At 45.5% G+C, this 18,448-nt stretch overlaps 1 protein-coding gene across 1 annotated transcript in view; it reads left to right on the top strand.

Annotated features, from left to right (window-relative positions):
• Aldh5a1 (aldehyde dehydrogenase 5 family, member A1) overlaps window positions 1–18,305 on the top strand; it is a 19,288-nt gene extending 983 nt beyond the window's left edge. Inside the window, exons 2-11 of the mRNA XM_013035189.1 lie at window positions 100–208; window positions 3,147–3,230; window positions 4,143–4,313; window positions 5,632–5,748; window positions 6,466–6,609; window positions 7,385–7,528; window positions 8,462–8,620; window positions 12,040–12,209; window positions 15,016–15,074; window positions 15,843–18,305. Of these exons, the coding sequence (XP_012890643.1) occupies window positions 100–208; window positions 3,147–3,230; window positions 4,143–4,313; window positions 5,632–5,748; window positions 6,466–6,609; window positions 7,385–7,528; window positions 8,462–8,620; window positions 12,040–12,209; window positions 15,016–15,074; window positions 15,843–16,048 (1,363 nt within the window). The 3' untranslated portion in view covers window positions 16,049–18,305. The remainder of the gene's footprint in view (window positions 1–99; window positions 209–3,146; window positions 3,231–4,142; window positions 4,314–5,631; window positions 5,749–6,465; window positions 6,610–7,384; window positions 7,529–8,461; window positions 8,621–12,039; window positions 12,210–15,015; window positions 15,075–15,842) is intronic.
• Window positions 18,306–18,448: the final 143 nt, after the last annotated feature.

The raw sequence follows: 18,448 nt of genomic DNA, 5'->3' as shown, positions 1-18,448 counted from the left end.
TCCAGCGGGGGCAGACGCCCCGTGCCCCTCGAGGATGCAAAACGCACGGTGTCACACACAAACCACGAATAACTCTGGAGCTTGGGCTTGTGGGTGCAGGCGCAAACCTCAAAATGTGGACTGCCGGGTTAGGGACGAGGTTGGCAGAGCAGGAGCACTTAACACGAGTAATCAGAGTCCTGTAGGCCACGAGCCTGGCCACCTGCGAGTATGGACATGACGACCAATGTGTGTGTGCACCTGTATCCTAATGGCCACCTTCTAAAGTCATCTAGTCATAGACCCCACCTTGCCTTTATTGCCTATTTAAAGGGCTTATCTCCAAAGACGCATTCTGAGCTACTGAGGGAGAGGGATGTAAGACTTCCAACATGTCAATTTAGGAGAGGCAGCTTTCAACCCACAACATCAAGGTAGACCTCCCAGAGAATAAGAGACCAAAGATTAAAAAGAAATATGGGCCCTGGCTGGTGGCTCATGCCTGTAATCCTAGTTACTCAGGAGGCTGAGATCTGAGGATCACAGTTCAAAGCCAGCCCAAGTAGGAAAGGCACTGAGACTCTTATCTCCAATTAACCACCAGAATGCCAGAAGTGGAGCTGTGGCTCAAAGTGGCACTAGCTCTTGAGCACAAGAGAGGGCTGGGAAGGTGGCTCAGTGGTAGAACACTTGCCTTGCATGCATGAGGCCCTGGGTTCGATTCCTCAGCACCACATAAGCAAAAAGAAAAAAGCCGGAAGTGGTGTTGTGGCTCAAGTGCTAGCCTTGAGCTGAAGGGCTGAGGGACAGTGCCCAGGCCCAGAGTTCAGGCCCCACAACCAGACCAAAAAAAAAAAAAAAGCTCAAGAGATTGCACCTAGGCCTTGAGTTCAAGCCTAACAACAACAAAGTAAGGATTTCAGGTAAGCACCAGGCTGGTCCATGGCTGTGGTGTTTTCAGAGTGGCCAGGAAACCTCTGTGGATTAGTCTCTGTGGAAGAGCTAGAGAGAGAGGGAACATAATACCTGGGCAGAGGTGTGATCTGGTCGACATTTTGAAAGGACACTCTAGTCCAGTGCTGTGGATAGACTAAAAGAGGGAAGTTGTATTAGTCTGGCTTTTGTTGATAAGGAAATTCCTGACCCAGGCTAAAAGAGGTTTATTTTGCTCACACTTTTTGAAGGTAGAAGTCCAAGATCTAGAGACCACCAGGGAGTCCACCTGGGGTGAAGGCCTTATTGGAGATGGTGTCATGGTGAAAGCAAGTCTGGGAACTTGTGATCACATGTTAGGACAGGAACCAAGAGCCATTCAGGGATCTAACTCCCTGTTATAACAACTTACATTGTCAAGATCTAGCTCCCAGGATCCCATGAAACCTACCTTAGTCCCTTCCAAATACACCCTAGAAAATGACCCGAGGACTGACAAGACTTGACCTTTTATTGCTGCAACATTGAGGATCAAGCTTCAATCGCATGAACTGTTGAGGCACCAACCATGTCTAAGCTATCACTGTGATACAGGTGAAAGGTGGTGATGGCTAGAGCGAGGGTTGTGGTGATGGAAGTGTTGACTCATAGTCCCATAAGGGATATATTCTGAAGGAAGGTTATTTCTTTTTCTTTTTTTTCTTTTTTTTGCATGGGGCTTGAACTCTGGGCCTGGACGCTGTCCCTCAGCTCTTCAGCTCAAGGCTACCGCTCTACCACTTGGGCCAGAGGGCCTCTTCCCGTTTTCTGGTGCTTTATTGGAGAGAAGAGTCTCACAGAGCCCGGCACAGGTGGCTCACGCCTGTAATCCTAGCTGCTTAGGAGGCTGAAATCTGAGGATAGCAGTTCAAAGCCATACCGGGCAGCCTTCTGAGTAGCTAGGATTACAGGCATGAACCACCAGTGCCCGGCTTGGTTCTTTCTTGATGGAGTCTTATGGGATGCAGTAGCAAAAGCGAAGCCAGGACGTTTGGCCTGAGCAACTGGAAGGGAAGGGCGGAATAACTTCCGGCTGAGATGGGGGAGGGTGTGAGTGAAACAGCCTGGAGTGGAATTGGAGCTCAGTTTGGGACACATTGCCTCTGAGATATTAGGATGTCCATTAGAATCCCCCAAGTGAGGAATGGAAAAGCAAGTGGCTGGATGTTTGAGCTGGAGTCTGGAAGTGAGCACTGAGCTAGAGATGTAAACATGGACAGTATGCACCAGTGTACTGGGCATGCATCACAGCTGTGGGGATGAGGGAAGGGAAGGGGTCAGGCCTGATCCCTGGGTTCTCTAGCATCATTTCACAAGGATCAAGGCCACCACAGTGATGTCACAGTGCAAGGGTGGTTTGGCGACTGCGGGGCTGGGACAGGAACCAGCAAGGTCCCCTGGTCATACCTGCCACCATCCTGCCTGTGCCCCTTCAACATGAACACATTGTGGCTTCCATTTTACTAGGAATCTTTACAAGACTTCCTTCTTTACAAGAAGGAAGCATCCTTCTTGAAAGGAGGGAGTCTTGAACCTTGAGTCATCTACTGAGGGGGGAGTGCTGTGTTCCCTTTGGACCCCACACAGGTGGGAGCTGGTGGGGCACAAGCCAGGGGATGAATACTGTCTGGAGGCTAGCCCTGTGGTTCACCCTGCTATTGCCTCTGGGCCTGTGGTGTCTTTTCCCCAGGCCTGTTTTTCTCTCTTTCACAAGTGCCATTCACATTCTACCCATTCTTAAAGGCCTTCAGCATACAGAACTTCCACCTTTGAACCTGTCAGAGGCAAAAAAACCCACGGCTTTGGGCTAGAGATTTTGACATCTTTTGTACATGTTTGCCTCACATCTTTCTTTGTATGTGTTTGCTGCCCTTTTGCCATCTTGTGAACTCATCGATGGCATGGAAGGAGAGGAATTGGCCTCTGTTGACCACCTCATAAGCTAAAGTGTTAGTGTCCTGTGGCTGCTATAAAAAAATTTTTTCACAGACTTAGCAGCCAGAAACAACATAGATTTGGTCTTGTGTGGTGTTAGCTGTCAAAAGTCCAACATGGGTTAGCAGAAATGTGCCAACTGAACCATCACAGCAAGAATGAGACTACACAGCTAGTATGCCAGGAAAGTGCAGAATATTTACTAGTCCATCTTCTATTGCACATTTCATTACTTCTCTGCCTTGTTATTTCTTTTTCAGGAGAGAAGTTCATTACTTCGGAAATGGTACGATTTAATGATGCAAAATAAGGATGACCTTGCGAAAATAATCACAGCTGAGAGCGTAAGTTCAGGACCCTACCTGACTGTCCTCAGGAACAATCCTGGAGTTTTTACATTAAAACTTGGAAAAGCCTCTCACTTCCCATTGGTGCTGTGTTTGTTTTGCTGATACTGGAGTTTAAACTCAGAGCCTCAAGCTTGCTCAGTTTGCTTGCTTGGCTGACATTCTGCCATTTGAGCCATGCCTTCAACCCAACATCTTTTTTTTTTTTTTCTGGTTAAATGGAATATCAAGTCGTTTGGATGTTTCTACCCAGGCTGGCTTTTAACCTTGATCTTCCTCCAGATCTCAGCCTCCTGAGTACCTAGGATTATGAGCATGAGCCACAGGTTCTTGGCTTCCATATTAGTGTTAATCTGTAGCTAAAGAATGTATAGTTCTTTGTCTGATGAGCATTATTGGGCCAGACAAATAATATTTGCTAAAACAAAATTCATGTTTGCTAGGACACAGTAGTATTCTTTATTAGGATGCAAAAAGAATAGGTTTTGTTTGGAACGATATGAATTTACTTTTTACCTGTCCAGGTCCCCCTCCCACCCCCATGACTGTCTTGGTTTTCCACATTGTATGTATTTAAAAATAGACTATTAGTTCCTCCATTGTTATAACTGACTTTATACTACACCTATTAAGAGATGTTAGAAGTGGGGAAATGAGTGGACTTCCAGGTGACCCTCCCTCCCTGTGAATATACAGAGGATGTGGATGAGTCCTGTGGCTGGGAAGACCAGCCATGATTATCCCCATCACTGTTTGTAATTCTGTCAGTGACTCACACCAAAGTTCAAAATTTTTCCCCCTAAACCCTGTTGGTGAGAAAGTTTTCTATTTCCCTGCAGCCTTGAAGAATTGAGAGATCCCGTTTATTTATTAGAAGGCAATAAGCATTCTTTGTCTGATCTGATTTAGGGAAAGCCACTGGCAGAAGCACAGGGAGAAATGGTCTATTCCGCCCTCTTCCTAGAGTGGTTTTCAGAAGAAGCTCGCCGTGTTTATGGAGACATTATTCCTACCTCCTCAAAGGACAGGCGAGCCCTGGTCCTCAAGCAGCCCCTGGGCGTGGCCTCCATCATCACACCGGTATGTGCCAGGACCGTCGTGGTCCCAGGGTTGGGAACTGGGTGGTGAGGTAAGAAATGACTTGTTCTTCCTGGTGAGCAGGTGTGCTGTTTTGTTGGCTTCCTCACCTGTCCTTGGTTTCCTGATTCCTTTTCTAGATGCAGATGCATTTCCGCTTCCTCTTGAGATAACTGTAAGTGTGTGGCAGTGAGGGGCTAAGGGCCATCGCTGGTGACCCATAGGAAGATGCCGAGGCTTTTCTGACCTGCCAGAATGGCTTGCTTCTTCCCAGCATTGCCTAGTACCTCTCAAAAGATCTTTGAGAATTTATGAGTTGTGGGGCTTGAACTCAGAGCCTGGACTCTGTCCCTGAGCCTCTTTGTGCTCAAGGCTAGAGCTCTACCACTCGAGCCACACTGCCACTTCCGGTTTCTGAGTGGTTAATTGGAGATAAGAGTATCACGAGCACATCCAGGTGCCGGTGGCTACTCGGGAGGCTGAGATCTGAGGATCTTGGTTCAAAGCCAGCCCAAGCAGGAAAGTCCGTGAGACTCCTATCTCCATAAAAACCACTAGAAAACTGGAAGTAGCGCTTTGACTTAAGCAGTAGAGCGCTCACCTTGAGCTGAAGAGTGCAGGGACAGCGCCCAAGCCCAGAGTACAAGCCCCACAACTGACCAAAAAAAAAAAAAAAAGTATCATGGGGACTCTTCTGTCCTGGCTGTCTTTGAACCACAGTCCTCAGATCTCATCCTCCCGAGTAGGTAGGACTATGGGTGTGAACCACCAGTGCCCAGCTAGGAATTTGTTATTTTTTTTAAAAGACTTTAAGATAGGACTCATTTTTCTTCTGTGTTGGTAACTGGGTCTTGAACTCAGGGCCTGGGCACTGTCCCTTAGATTTTTCCACTCAAGGCTGTCATTGTACTACTTGAGCCACAGCTCTTCTTCTAGCTTTTCAGTGGTTTATTGGGGATAACAATCTTACGGACTTTCCTGCCTGGGCTGGCTTTGAACTGCAATCCTCAGATCATAGTATCTAAGATTATGGGTATGAGCCACCAGCACCTAGTAAGATAGGACCCATTTTTTTATTGTGCCATAGTTTGAAAAATAAATTATGCTTAGTGGAATAATTGTAATAGAACATCCCACAAAGCATTAAAAAAATCTTAATGTATCCTATCTTTATGAGCCTTTATCTCCTTAAGGGAGAACACCTGGGCAGGTGGAGAACAGGTCTGCCGATCAGTTGTGCAGTGGAATCTGGGAACTGACCTCCTTGCTGTGGATAATGTGGCAGGCTTCTCACGCACTTCCTTTGCCCTTCTAATTCCAGTGGAATTTCCCCAGTGCCATGATCACCAGGAAGGTGGGGGCCGCCCTTGCAGCTGGCTGCACTGTAGTGGTAAAACCTGCTGAAGATACACCTTTCTCTGCCCTGGCCTTGGCCCAGGTGAGCATATGCGTGTGTGTGTGTGTGTGTGTATCTTGAACCAAACAAGTCTCCATGTGGATTTTTATTCATGGTTTTGGGATTTGAACTCAAGAGTCTTAAATACTTGCTGGGCAAACACACCCCTAGCCCTTTTCTCTCACTTTTTTTTTTTTTAATATATGGTACTGCTTTTCTTGCAGTTAGCCTGGATGTCATTTTTCTACTTTATACCTCCTTAATAGCTGGGATGACAGGCGCACATGACCCTGCTTGGCTTTTTTCATGGAGAAAGGGTCTCTTTAACTCTCTTCCCAGGGTAGCCTCAAACCACAGTCCTCCCTCTCTTTGCCTCCTGAGTAGCTACATTTGCTCGTCTGGGCCACAAGTGAATTTTTATCAGGGACAGAAAGAAGCAGTTTTGGAGTCTCTATATTTGCCTGCCATGTGTATATTATCATGTTTTAATCTGCTGGCAATTATTTAGGTCAGATGTTAGATGCTCGTTGTAGAAACAAAAAAGAAGGATTTTTGTGGTACCTACCCACCACATTCTTAATCACCCTAAAAATGATATCTATTTATCATCTTCATTAAAAAGGCACTAAATTTTTTGTGTAGGTGTAGTACTTAAACTCCGAGCCTCATGCTATTTGGATGAACCATCTATTTCTTCTGTTTTCTGATGTTTTCCAGTCTACTTCTTAGTTAACACATGCTTGCTGGCTGTCTTCACAGCTCGCAAACCAAGCAGGAATCCCTCCTGGTGTCTACAATGTTGTTCCTTGCTCCCGAGCGAAGGCCAAGGAAGTTGGGGAAGCACTCTGCACTGACCCGCTAGTGTCCAAAATTTCCTTCACTGGCTCAACAGCAACAGGCAAGGTAGGAGACTGAAGTCTCCAGCAAGTCCAATGTCTTTATAAAGAGCATAACACTCCTCTTTTGTCTTGATCACCAGTTTCAGACAGATTCTTCAGCAGTGTTCAAAGCTTTCCTATAGTGGTGTTCGATCATCCTCTGGGGTGCTGAGGGTGTTGTCTCCTATTGTGACATGCTACGGGTTCCTAGTTGACAATCAAAGGAGTTGGGTGGCATTCATTATTTGTTTACCCAGGTTAGCCTAGGTAATTCCAAGTAGTTGGGGTTACTGTAAGAGCCACTCTACCTGGCCAGATAGCTTTTCTCATTTCTCCTTGATGGTATCTATACCATGGGCACCTTTGTACATTCTTGAGTAATTTTGTAAAACAAAGGCATAGTAGTCCTGTGTATTAGTCAGTGTTCCATTGCTGTGGCCAAGTACCTGAGAAAACTGACTTAAGGATTTGGCTCCATTGCTTTTAGGCTTGTGGTGGGTGAGGTAATCGTGGTGGACAGGCAGGTGTGGAGGGAAGCTACTCACCTCATGGCAGCCAGGAAGCTGTAGAGAGAGTCCAGAGACAAGATATGTTCTCCAAAGGTACACATCAGTGGCCTACTTCCTCCTGCTAGGCTTATTCAGCTCTGATCTCCTGATCCCACCACCTCTAAATGGTGCCGCAGCTGGGGACCACCTTCCCTTCATATGCCTTTTGAGGGCCAGAAGAGGCACTTTATATCCAAATCCAAACACCCTGGCAGTCTCTCTCCCTGCTTATAGCATTCTCCCTTCCGGCAGATTCTGTTGCACCATGCAGCGAACTCTGTGAAAAGGGTCTCCATGGAGCTAGGGGGCCTTGCCCCATTCATCGTCTTTGACAGTGCCAACGTGGACCAGGCTGTCAAGGGGGCCATGGCATCTAAATTTAGAAATGCTGGACAGGTGAGTGACAGAGGGATTTTCAGAGCATAAATATGGAGAATAGATGAGTGTGTTTAATGGAGATCTCCTTCCATCTCTCTTCCTCCTCCTCTTCTACTTCCTCCTTTTCCTCCTTTCTTTTCTTCTTTTTCTTCCTCCTCCTTCCTCCCCCTTTTCTTCTCTTCATCTTCTTCCTTTCTCTTCCTCCTTCTCTTCTTCCTCTACTTCTTTTTTCCTTCTCCCTTTCCTTTTCCTCCTTTTTCTTCCTCCTCTTCTCCACCTCCTCCTCCTCCTTTCTTCTGTCTCTCAGCAAACATGCACTTGGTGCCTTCTTTCTTGCTAGGGACTTTGCTAGGTGTGGAGTCCAGAGATAAGTAAAGATTTTCCCAAACTAGAAATGTTCATCTTTTCTTTCTCCTACCCTTTGAAGCTGGTTATTTTCTTTTTTTTTTAACTGTATTTTTTTTGTCTAACTCAGGATGTTGTTGCACTTGGTAGGCAAGTGCTTTGCCACTGAGCTACATCTCAGCCCAAAGCTGGTTATTTCCATTGGTTTCTCTTACTGAACTTTTCTCTGTTGAGCTGATACAGTCAATCCTAGATATGAGCCATCTTTTCACAGTGAAGGTCTGAGATGGTAGCATGGTACCATTTCTTTTTTTTGGGGGGGGGTCTGGTTATGGGGCCTGAACTCTGGGTCTGGGCACTGTCCCTCAGCTCTTCAGCTCAAGGCTAGCGCTCTACCACTTGAGCCACAGCACCACTTCTGACTTTTTTTCTTTTTGCTTATGTGGTGCTGAGGAATCGAACCCAGGGCCTCAGGCATGCAAGGCAAGCGCTCTACCACTGAGCCACCTTCCCAGCCCCCGCATGGTACCATTTCTTGGTTGGATCAGTAGTTTCTGAAAAACCTGACTTCATAAACTTTTTTGTTGTTGTTTTTTTCCGGTCTAGACTTGTGTTTGTGCAAACCGGTTCTTAGTGCAACGGGGTATTCATGACTCCTTTGTAAAGAAATTTGCTGAAGCAATGAAGACAAACCTTCGTGTAGGTAATGGATTTGAGGAGGGGACTACTCAAGGCCCATTAATTAATGAGAAAGCAGTGGAAAAGGTAAGTTTAGCTTATTATCTGTGGGTGAAAATTTTATGGTTTCAAAACCAAAAGCCTAACTAAGCAAAAATCATTTTGGTAAGTTTCTCAGCAAGGCTCTTTTGGAGAACTATTTTTAAAATAATTTTATTTTTTTATTATATAGTACCGAAGAATTTAACTCAGGGCCTCAGGCATGCTAGGCAAGCACTCTACCACTAAGCCACCTTCCCAGACCTGGAGAAATTTTTTCTTTTTTTTTTTTGGTCCGGTCGTGGGGCCTGAACTCTGGGCCTGGGCGCTGTCCCTCAGCTCTTCAGCTCAAGGCTAGCGCTCTACCACTTGGGCCACAGCGCCACTTCCGGCTTTTCTCTTTTTGCTTATGTGGTGCTGAGGAATCAAACCCAGGGCCTCAGGCATGCAAGGCAAGCACTCTACCACTGAGCCACCTTCCTAGCCCTGGAGAAATATTTTTAAAAGGAATTTCTACCAAGTAGTGGGATGGGTAGCAGTGTGTGGGCATTACACTGAGACTCTGTGAGATTTTTCCTCCCTCAGTTTTCTGCTACATTTTGATGACAAAACGTCTTTCTAGAAGTTCCTAAGGAACCTGCTGGGGAATCTAGAACCACAGATGCCACATTCAAGATTAGAGACAGCCACAAAGGGAAAGAATTTAGAAAGAATTTGTTTGTAGGAAAATGAAAAAAGGCTGGGTGCTAGTGGTTTATGTCTATAATCCTAACTACTCAAGAGCCTGAAATCTGATGATCAGTTAGAAGACAGCCAGGGCAAAAAAGGTCCGTAAGGTGAGTTATCACCAGTTAATCACCAAAAAAGCCATAAGTGGAGTTGCGGCTCAAGTGGTAGAGTGCTAGATAGCAACAAAGCCCCAGGACCAGCACTTACACACACTCTAAAGTCTCAGTCTAGATGACAATGGGTGGTATTTCCCTCTTTGTTCTATTGTTCTTGTTTCAAAGGACCAGGGAACTTTTTAAATAATAATGCCAAATATCCATTGTCTCTATCTAAATTAGCCTCTACTAGTAGACTAGTAGAAAGGATCTTAACAGGATATTTTTAATCAGGGAGACACAGCAGCTGGAGAGAGAAGGCCTGAGGGGCCATCTAGCATCTGGGTGAACCCGAGAAACTTGCATCCAATACAGGCAGTGAATGCTCACATGGGGAGCTTAGTCTTGACCTCTGGTCCTCAGCAACCTGAGGGCCTGAGGATGAACCACGGACCGATGGCTGCCCTGACAGTGGGCAGTCAGATCAGCTGAACCCAAACCTGTTACCTTCCCTAAGGAAGCACTGAAGTTGACAGAGAGGTCTGGTAAATTTCTCATCATGGGCTAGTAATCCTGCCTACTCAGAAGGCTGAGATCTGAGGACTGCAGTTCAAAGCCAGCCCAAACAGAAGAATCCGTGAGATTCTTATCTCCAGTTAACCAATAAAAAGCTGTAAATGGAGCTGTGGCTCAAGTGATAGAGCACCAGCCTTGAGCAAAAAAAGTAAGGGATAGTGCCTAGGCACTAAGTTCAAGCCCCAATTTTAGCACCGAAAGAGAGAGAGAGAGAAAGAGAAAGAAAAAGAGAGAGGAAAGAAAAAAGAAAAGAAAAAAAACTCTAGCAATTGCTTGGAAATTACTCAACACAGAGAAAGTTATTAAAGTTTATGTCAGTACTATCTGCATCTTAGAGGTGACATTGGACCTTGGTACAAGCCCAGGATGCTTGCCTGTCTAGAGAAGGCTGACTGAGTTAAAACCTACCTTGAGGGAGAGAATGGAAATAACAGAAACCACCCATGCTGCTTCCCTGTGTCTTCCAACCCAGTCCTTGGTTCAGAAGGATCAGCAGCCTACGGCGCTGGTGCCTGTGTGAACACCATGAGCACCTAAGAGAAAGGGCCAGCCAGAACAGACAGAACAGACTTGAAAGCAGTAGGCAGACCGGGCAACAGGAGGGAATTTTCTAAGAAGGTAATGATGTCTTGCAGGAGTTTTAAGAAAAATACACATCCATAAAATAAGAAATCAGTTCTATGAAAGTGAAGCAAGGACAGCAAGTGTCTGTAGAACTTGAACACATGCCTGACAAAGTATGCAGCAGCTAAAGGTAGAAGTTAATATTGGAGAGATCTGACCGAATTTAAAGGACAAGATAAAGAATATTATTATTTTTTTAAAGGAGAGTTAATCTGAGGTGTAAAAGAAGTTAGAATAAGAATATTAAAGTCAGGTACTGGTGGCTTATATCTATAATCCTAGCTACCCAGGAGACAAAGATCCAAAGGCTTACAGGTTTTTTGTTTGTTTGTTTGTTGTTGTTTTGCTTTATTTTTCTGTCAGTTGTGGGGCCTGAACTCTGGGCCTGGGCACTGTCCCTAAGCTCTTCAGCTCAAGGCTAGCGCTCTACCACTTGAGCCACAGCACCACATCTGGCCTTTTCTGCTATGTGGTGCTGAGGAATCGAACCCAGGGCCTCATGCATGCAAGACAAGTATTCTAACACGGAGCCACCTTCCTAGCCCAGGCTTGCAGAACTAGACGTCATCTCTAAAATAACCACTAAAGGGAAAGACTGGGATATGGCTCAAGTGGTAGAGCACCAGCCTTGCAAATTCAAGGCCCTGGGGGAAAAAGAATAAGAGATTGAGAAAATGGGGAGAAAAATTACATTCTTAGTTCTTTAATTCTTCAGATAAAAAGATTTCACTATTGACCAAGTTCAACTAATGAAAAGAAAAACATATATTTTATCAAAAACTTAACTATCAGGATATAAACAAAGATCCTATGAACTCCCAGGTTAGGGAATGAAGTTGTCTCACAAAAGAAGCAAGCTGTGTATCTGAACCAGATTTTTCATTCACAATATCAGAAGTGCACTTAAATTGTGAAGAAAATTATTTTGAGTCAAAATTCAATGACCAGTTAAACTATCAATCAGGTGGAATAAAAGATAAAACATAGCCAGGCAAAATCAGATAAAGACACATATTTGGGGACAGGATGCATGTCTGTTGTTGAGCAATGGGTGACTACTTGAGAAGAGTGAATCAGAACACGCGCAAATGCAGCTCAGGAAAGGGCCGACAGGGCACCCAAGACACTAGAACTTCCCAGAGTGCAGTGCAAGTGAAGCTCAGGAAAACAGCTGTGTGGGCTGCAGGCCCAGAAAAAAATCCGTATGTGTTAGACCACAGTCAGTCAGGAAATCAGAGGGCAGGGACAAAAAGATGGCTACCCACCGTATTCCTTCCCATTACCCATTGTCATCCCTAAGGAATCAGGGTGGCTCATTTTTAGCCCATTTTAAAAAGAGCAAGAAAGAAACCCAATTCGTCTCCTGTGGTTTAAACACGCTAACAGTGTGCCCCATTGGAAAGTGTCCTCAGCCAACCTTCCCAGGTTCTTCTTATCATGCAGGTAGAGAAACACGTGAGTGACGCTGTTTCTAAAGGGGCGACCATTGTGACAGGCGGGAAGCGGCACCAGTACGGAAGAAATTTCTTTGAGCCCACGCTGCTCAGCAATGTCACCAAGGACATGCTTTGTTCTCGTGAAGAGACGTTTGGACCTCTGGCACCAGTTATCAAGTAAGCTCTCACAGCAGCGGGAAGACAGGAGAAAGAAAAGCAGACTTAAGGAGAGACAGCTGTGCTACTTGGAGGGCTGAGTGGGAAGGGAGGGGCAGCGAGGGAGCGGGGCCAAGCCACTGAAGGGTAGAGTTCAGTTTATGATTATTTTTGTTTGGTTGACTTGGTGTTTTGTGAGATAGGGTATGACTGTATATATCCCAAACGGGCCTCAAACTTACAATCCTGCCTCAGCCTCCCATGTTCTGGTATTACAAGGCATGTGCTACCCTCAGCATAGACCACAGAATTACTCCAGTTCTTTTTCTTCTTCCTTTCTGCTGGACTTTTCTTTTTTTATGCAGTACATGTTTGTGGACATGCAGAGGAAATGAAGTGTTTGTAATCTTTTATGATCTTTTCATCGCACATTCACAAGTAAATAATTTGCTTAGATAAAAATTCCAGGTCCAGTAGTCTGCAAATACTATTTCTTTATCTACTTATATCCCAGGTTATTGCTGAGAAATCTGTTGTCTGGTTCTTTTTTTGGGGGGGTGGGGAGGTCCGGTCGTGGGGCCTGAACTCTGGGCCTGGGCACTGTCCCTCAGCTCTTCAGCTCAAGGCTAGCGCTCTACTACTTGAGCCACAGCGCCACTTCCAGCTTTTTTCTTTTTGCTTATGTGGTGCTGAGGAATCAAACCCAGGGCCTCAGGCATGCAAGGCAAGCACTCTACCACTGAGCCACCTTCCCAGCCCCAGTTGTCTGGTACTTATGTGAAAAAAAAAATCAACTTTTTCTCTCAGGGATTTTTAGAATTTCCCCTGGTCTTTGACACTCTTACATTTTACTATAATCATTCTGGTATAGCAGGCTGGGAGCTTGTCCAGTGTGGGATCCTTCATATCTTTCTTTAAATACTGAATGTGTTTCTTCAGTCCTGGAAACTCCTGCTACTTCTTTCTCTAAATATGTCCCTTCCTTCCATACATTATTTTCTACCCCATTACAAGTGACACTTCCACACCCAGTCCTCCTTAACACCTCTGTCCACACCCAGTCCTCCTTAACGCCTCCGTCCACCCATCTCTGTACTCATGCTGGGGGCTTCTCCAAGTTTTTCCCATCCACCTGCCACCTTATTCATTTCCATTCTCCACACACACAACCCAGCTACCCACTTCTTTAACTCCACAACTATTTTTTTGCACCCTTGATGGTTCCAGTTGGTTCTTCCCCATAACCGACATTTCCTGTTTCATTATCCTCTCTGACCCCGCTGTGGAGATGTGTCATTTTCACTCTCTTCATACTGTTCCATTGTGCTATTGATTATTGTCCTTGCTCTTCTAGCTCTGTTGATGTCTTGTCATTTTTCTTTGGGAGCTCATCTTTCATCCCTTGAACCAACAGCAGTCTTGGCTTGTCATATGTGATATAAGATTATGCTAAAAGCAAAGCTCAACTCTCCATTTGTGTTCTTTTTGGTATGTTTGGAGAAGGCAAAGGACTGAGTCTCAGGGAGAGAGAGGATCATGAGTATTAAAATCCAGCCTCAACTTCCACTTGACTTGCCCCAAGTAGCTTTCCTTCAATCCCAGGAAAGCACTTCTCTCTCTTGCAACAGGCTGGGTAAAGAGGCTGCTTCCTCCTGCCTCTGTCCATGCTTGTTTTGTGGGGCTCAGGCACTGGTTGGGCCCCCTGCTGCTGCATAGCATGCATCCAGGTGTCTAGATCCCCAGGTGGAGTGAAAGGTGCAGTCCCCCACAGTCCTCCCACCCTGCCTACTATGCATACCTGCAGCCCCCAGCTCTCTCCCATGAGCTCACTCCCTGTAAGACCCAGTCACTTTATTGGCCTCCAGAACATCTGGCATTGTCAGCATCAGTGACTGATTAGTTTGTGTGTGTTCTCCTCTTCTCTCCTCTGGAGTCTCTAGCATTGGTTTCACAGGGTGCACTGGTACTGTTATGTGGCCTTCTGTTCAGGATCAGGAACCTTGTTAGCAGCCTGTATTATGCATTACTTTTATGTATTACTTTTATGTATTATTCCTGTGGTGGGAGAATGCACCACTTGAAGAATGTTTGTCTTCTTTTAACAAAAAGCGTCCTTTGGACGCTGAATGTCAGCTGTGGAGTTAGTTGACGTGGGTGTCATTCAGGCTTTGCTCCTCCATTCTTGTGTTCTTTTGGGCAAGTTAACATCCTGTGCCAGCTCTGCCCAGCCCCCTCTGGAAGCTGTGCAGGGACAGCTGGCTCCTCCTGCTGGCAGATTTCTAAATTTCTAAACTGTGCCCCAGTTAAAATTCTAGAATGACAGAAAAACACCACTCAAATCTTGTTCCTGAAATAAAGTTATGAAGCCGGAAGGGACCACAGAGGGCTCTGTATAGTGCCTTAATGTCAGAGAGGAATGGACATCTGGCACCCTGAAGCCACTCAGTGCTAGAAAGTGGTGGAGCCCCTTTTAGAAACTGCTGGACCCCCACAGATTCCGGGTTGCCAGGATTGCTGTGTATTCTTAGGAGGCACCAAGTGTTTTCTTGCAGGATGTCTGATGGCCTGCTGAGCCCAGGCTCCCTGCATGCTGGCTTGCTTTTACCTTGTTCACTTAGAACAGATGAGGCCAGTGTGGCTTTGAATGCCCATTGTGAACACTGAGGCTCTCAGGGATTACTGCTGTTTTCTTTTACTCTGTCCTTGGCTGTCCTTGCCAAACACTGCTTCTTGTCTTTATTTGGGAAACAAGTCAGGAGGAACTGAGCTAGTTTTCTATACTCATCTCTTTCCAGATTTTGCTCACGTCCTATTTTAATATTGGCAGGTTTGACACAGAGGAAGAGGCCATTGCAATTGCCAATGCAACTGACGTTGGGTTAGCAGGTAGGTGATGGTCCTCCTTCAGCAGCAGCACTTACTCATGGTCTCAAGCAATTTCTGCAGAGATTGAAGGAGAGGCTCTGGCCAAAGGTGACCAAGAGAGAAATCAGAAGCTAAATACAAAAGGGAGAGAACTAGGGCTAGGCAGTCTGGTGATGATGGTTGAAGATTAGAAGATGGTAAAGCTGATCAAAACCATACTAAAGAAGGTTTGATACTCTACTAAGGAATTTAGCCCAATTCATAGAAAATGAGGACTCAACTAAAGGTCTGGGCAAAAATATCTACTGCAGGATGGGTTGAAGAGGAGGAGAGGGGAGCCCTAGCAAGAAAAGAGCATGAGTAAAAGATGATCTCCAAGAGTCTAAGGATAAAGAAGTGGACAGGACCACCTTAGGCTTTAGTTGGGAGCAGGAAGGTTCCAGACTCTCATGACTAACTAGACAAATAGTGGCCAGTGGCATTCTTTGTTTCAGGTTTAGTGTCTCCAATCAGTCTTCCATGTGGCATGTGTTCCTTTTTGGGGTTTTGTTTGTTTTTGCCAGTCCTGGAGCTTGAACTCAAGGCCTGGTGTGCTGTTCCTCAGCTTCTTTTTACTCAAGGGTAGCACTCTACCGTAGTGTCATTTCCGGCTTTTTCTGAGTAGTTCATTGAGAAGAGTGTGACAGACGTTCCTGCCTGGGCCAGCTTTGAACCACAATGCTTAGTTCTTAGCCTCCTGAGCGGCTAGGATTCCAGGCATTGCATGTATTCCTTTTATCTCCATGCCAGGTTACTTTTACTCACAAGATCCAGCCCAGATCTGGAGAGTGGCAGAGCAGCTGGAGGTCGGTATGGTGGGTGTTAACGAAGGCATGATTTCCTCAGTGGAGTGCCCTTTCGGAGGAGTAAAGCAGTCTGGCCTGGGGCGAGAGGGTTCCAAGTATGGCATCGATGAGTATCTGGAAGTCAAGTATGTGTGTTATGGAAGCGTGTAGGAGCCCTCGTGTCTTGAAAACTTCACAAGGAAGCTTACCAACACATATTGGGACAAGCCATCCATCATTTAAAAAAAAAAGACAAGAAACTATTAGGTTCTAGGGAGTAGGAACTTGTCATCAGCTCAGCCAGTCCTTGCCATCTTAAAGCCTGCCTCCTCCTTCCATAACTAGGGACCAATCCATGCCACACACCCATGACTGTAGACCCCAGGAGAGCTAACACTGGATTTACAGAGAAGGCCTGGGACCCTAGCACAACTGTGGCTGCCTCAGAACAGGGTGCAGTGTGAGGCACACAAGACCCCAGGCCCATCACAAAGGCCTGATCACTGCCTGGTCATTCCCTGGCTGGAACTCAGGCCCAGAACACTGGAGATGATGGGCCCTCCCTGGCTGTCTGTCGGCTCAGCACCGAAAATACATACTACATATTGGAGGTGTTGGAACAGAGACTGAGTTCATTTTCTTTGTTTTAAGGCCTTCGAAACTACACAGAATTGCCTTTCTGTGCACAATGAAGGAGCATATCTCCTTCTTTCGGGGCTGCTTTTGAAGTTGAAATCTTCACTGTCCTCAGTTCACCTGCTGAAGCCTCATTTTGTTTCCTTTAGATGAGAACAGGCTGTGGGGAAGGCTTGTGATCTCAGGAGCACCTGCGCTCAGCAGCTTTGTCCCCTGGTTCATGCAATTCCACTCTCCCTGCCCACACCTAGTGTAGCAGTGTAGCACGGAGATTGCAGCTGGGCCTTCCTTGCACACTGTGAGCCTGAGAGACAGTGAGAGAAAGCACTTCCCCAAAGAGTGGAATTCAAGTAAGTACAAGGGTGGAGGGATTTTTATCCTGAGCTCACCGTGCAGCTCCCACCTGAGTGCTAACAGTAGCTCTGCCACAGCAAGGGAGGCCAGGGTCCACTTGCCCACCAGCCAGAGTCTGAGCAAGTTTTTCTGTCTAGCTGTCGTACATCCTCACTCCCAAACGCACAAACCACTTTCACCACCATAATCTCAAACTAAGGAAGAAAACTTGCCATAATTGTCTCTTTCTCTAAAAACTTCAACTAGGAAAATTCTAGACAAGCCTCATATCTACGTAAGAGGCCAGTGATCACACCCCTTCCCTCTCTCCCCTTTCTTCCCCTCCCCTCTGTGGCTTGAGCCACTTCCTATGGATTCTCGGGGTGGGGGAGGGAAACTCAAGGGAAGCACTACCAATTGCAGTTATTCCTGAACTCCCCCAGTCCTCAGCACCCTTACTGAGCCAATGACTATGTAGCATAGGTAACCCTGTGTACACAGGGTTGTCTCCAAACCTGCACCTACTGGCCAGAACAGCTCAGAGGAGAAGCGAAAGCAGCAATCTGCCTCCCAGAGACACTGCCCAGGACCTCGGGAGAGTCACCTACACAGCATGCGGACAGTTCATTTCTACTCTGTATCCATCTCTGAATTTTTAAGTGGTTTTCCTTGCTATTCTAATTGCTTACAATTTGTGTGTATCTTTTCTCAATTAAGAATAGAAGTGTGCCCGTGTTATTTTTTAGAAAAAGAAAATCCTTGCACAGTTTTTTAGTTTTCTTGCATATTTAGCTTACTGGGTACATAAACTGAGGGCCAGAGATTCATTATAATATCAATAGCTGAACTCAATTTCATAATTTAAATAATTTAAGGCAGCTGGGATTGTGATTCAGTGGTAAGGCCTGGACTTAGCCCCAGCACCTCTGAAAAAAATTGAAAATCAAGATTTAAAAAAAAAATAGCTTATTATTTACTAAAATGGTTCTGGGTTGTAGGAAAAAAGAAGCGTTTTTATTTTTATTATTTTGTTTTGCAATGGGAACTTGCTATGTTTCTCAGGTTGGCTTTGAACTTGTGGGCTCCAGTGATCCTCCTATCCTAGCCTCCCAAAAAGCTGGGACTATAGGCTTGTGCCATAAAACCAAGCTAAAAGTGTTTTTGAATGAGCATTGTTGTTATTGTTTTAGTAAAGTAACTATTTACGATACATGAGATTAAACACACAATATACAACACACACACATATATGTGAACGCGAAATAAAATGGGGGCAAACCATACCCCACAAGCCAAATCTGACCTGCCACCTGTTTTTGTATAACACATGAGCTAAAAATATTTTTTATATTTTCATGTGGGTAGAGGAAAACTATAAAGAAAAGAATTGTTTTGTGACATATGAAAGTATGTGAAATTCAGATTTCAATGTCCATAAATAAAACTGTATTGGAATACAGCCATACTCGTCCATTTATGGAATGGTCTGTGCCTGCTTGCCTGACAGAGTTGAATTGTTGTAGCAAGACAATATGGCCTGTAAAACTGAAACCATTTACTGTGTAGTTCCTTACAGAAAAACTTGGGGATTACCGGCTCATT

The sequence above is a fragment of the Dipodomys ordii genome, unplaced genomic scaffold (genome assembly GCF_000151885.1).
Source record: "Dipodomys ordii isolate 6190 unplaced genomic scaffold, Dord_2.0 Scaffold206, whole genome shotgun sequence".
In the NCBI taxonomy this organism is placed as follows: Eukaryota; Metazoa; Chordata; class Mammalia; order Rodentia; family Heteromyidae; genus Dipodomys; species Dipodomys ordii.
This window is presented reverse-complemented; position numbering and strand designations above follow the sequence as displayed.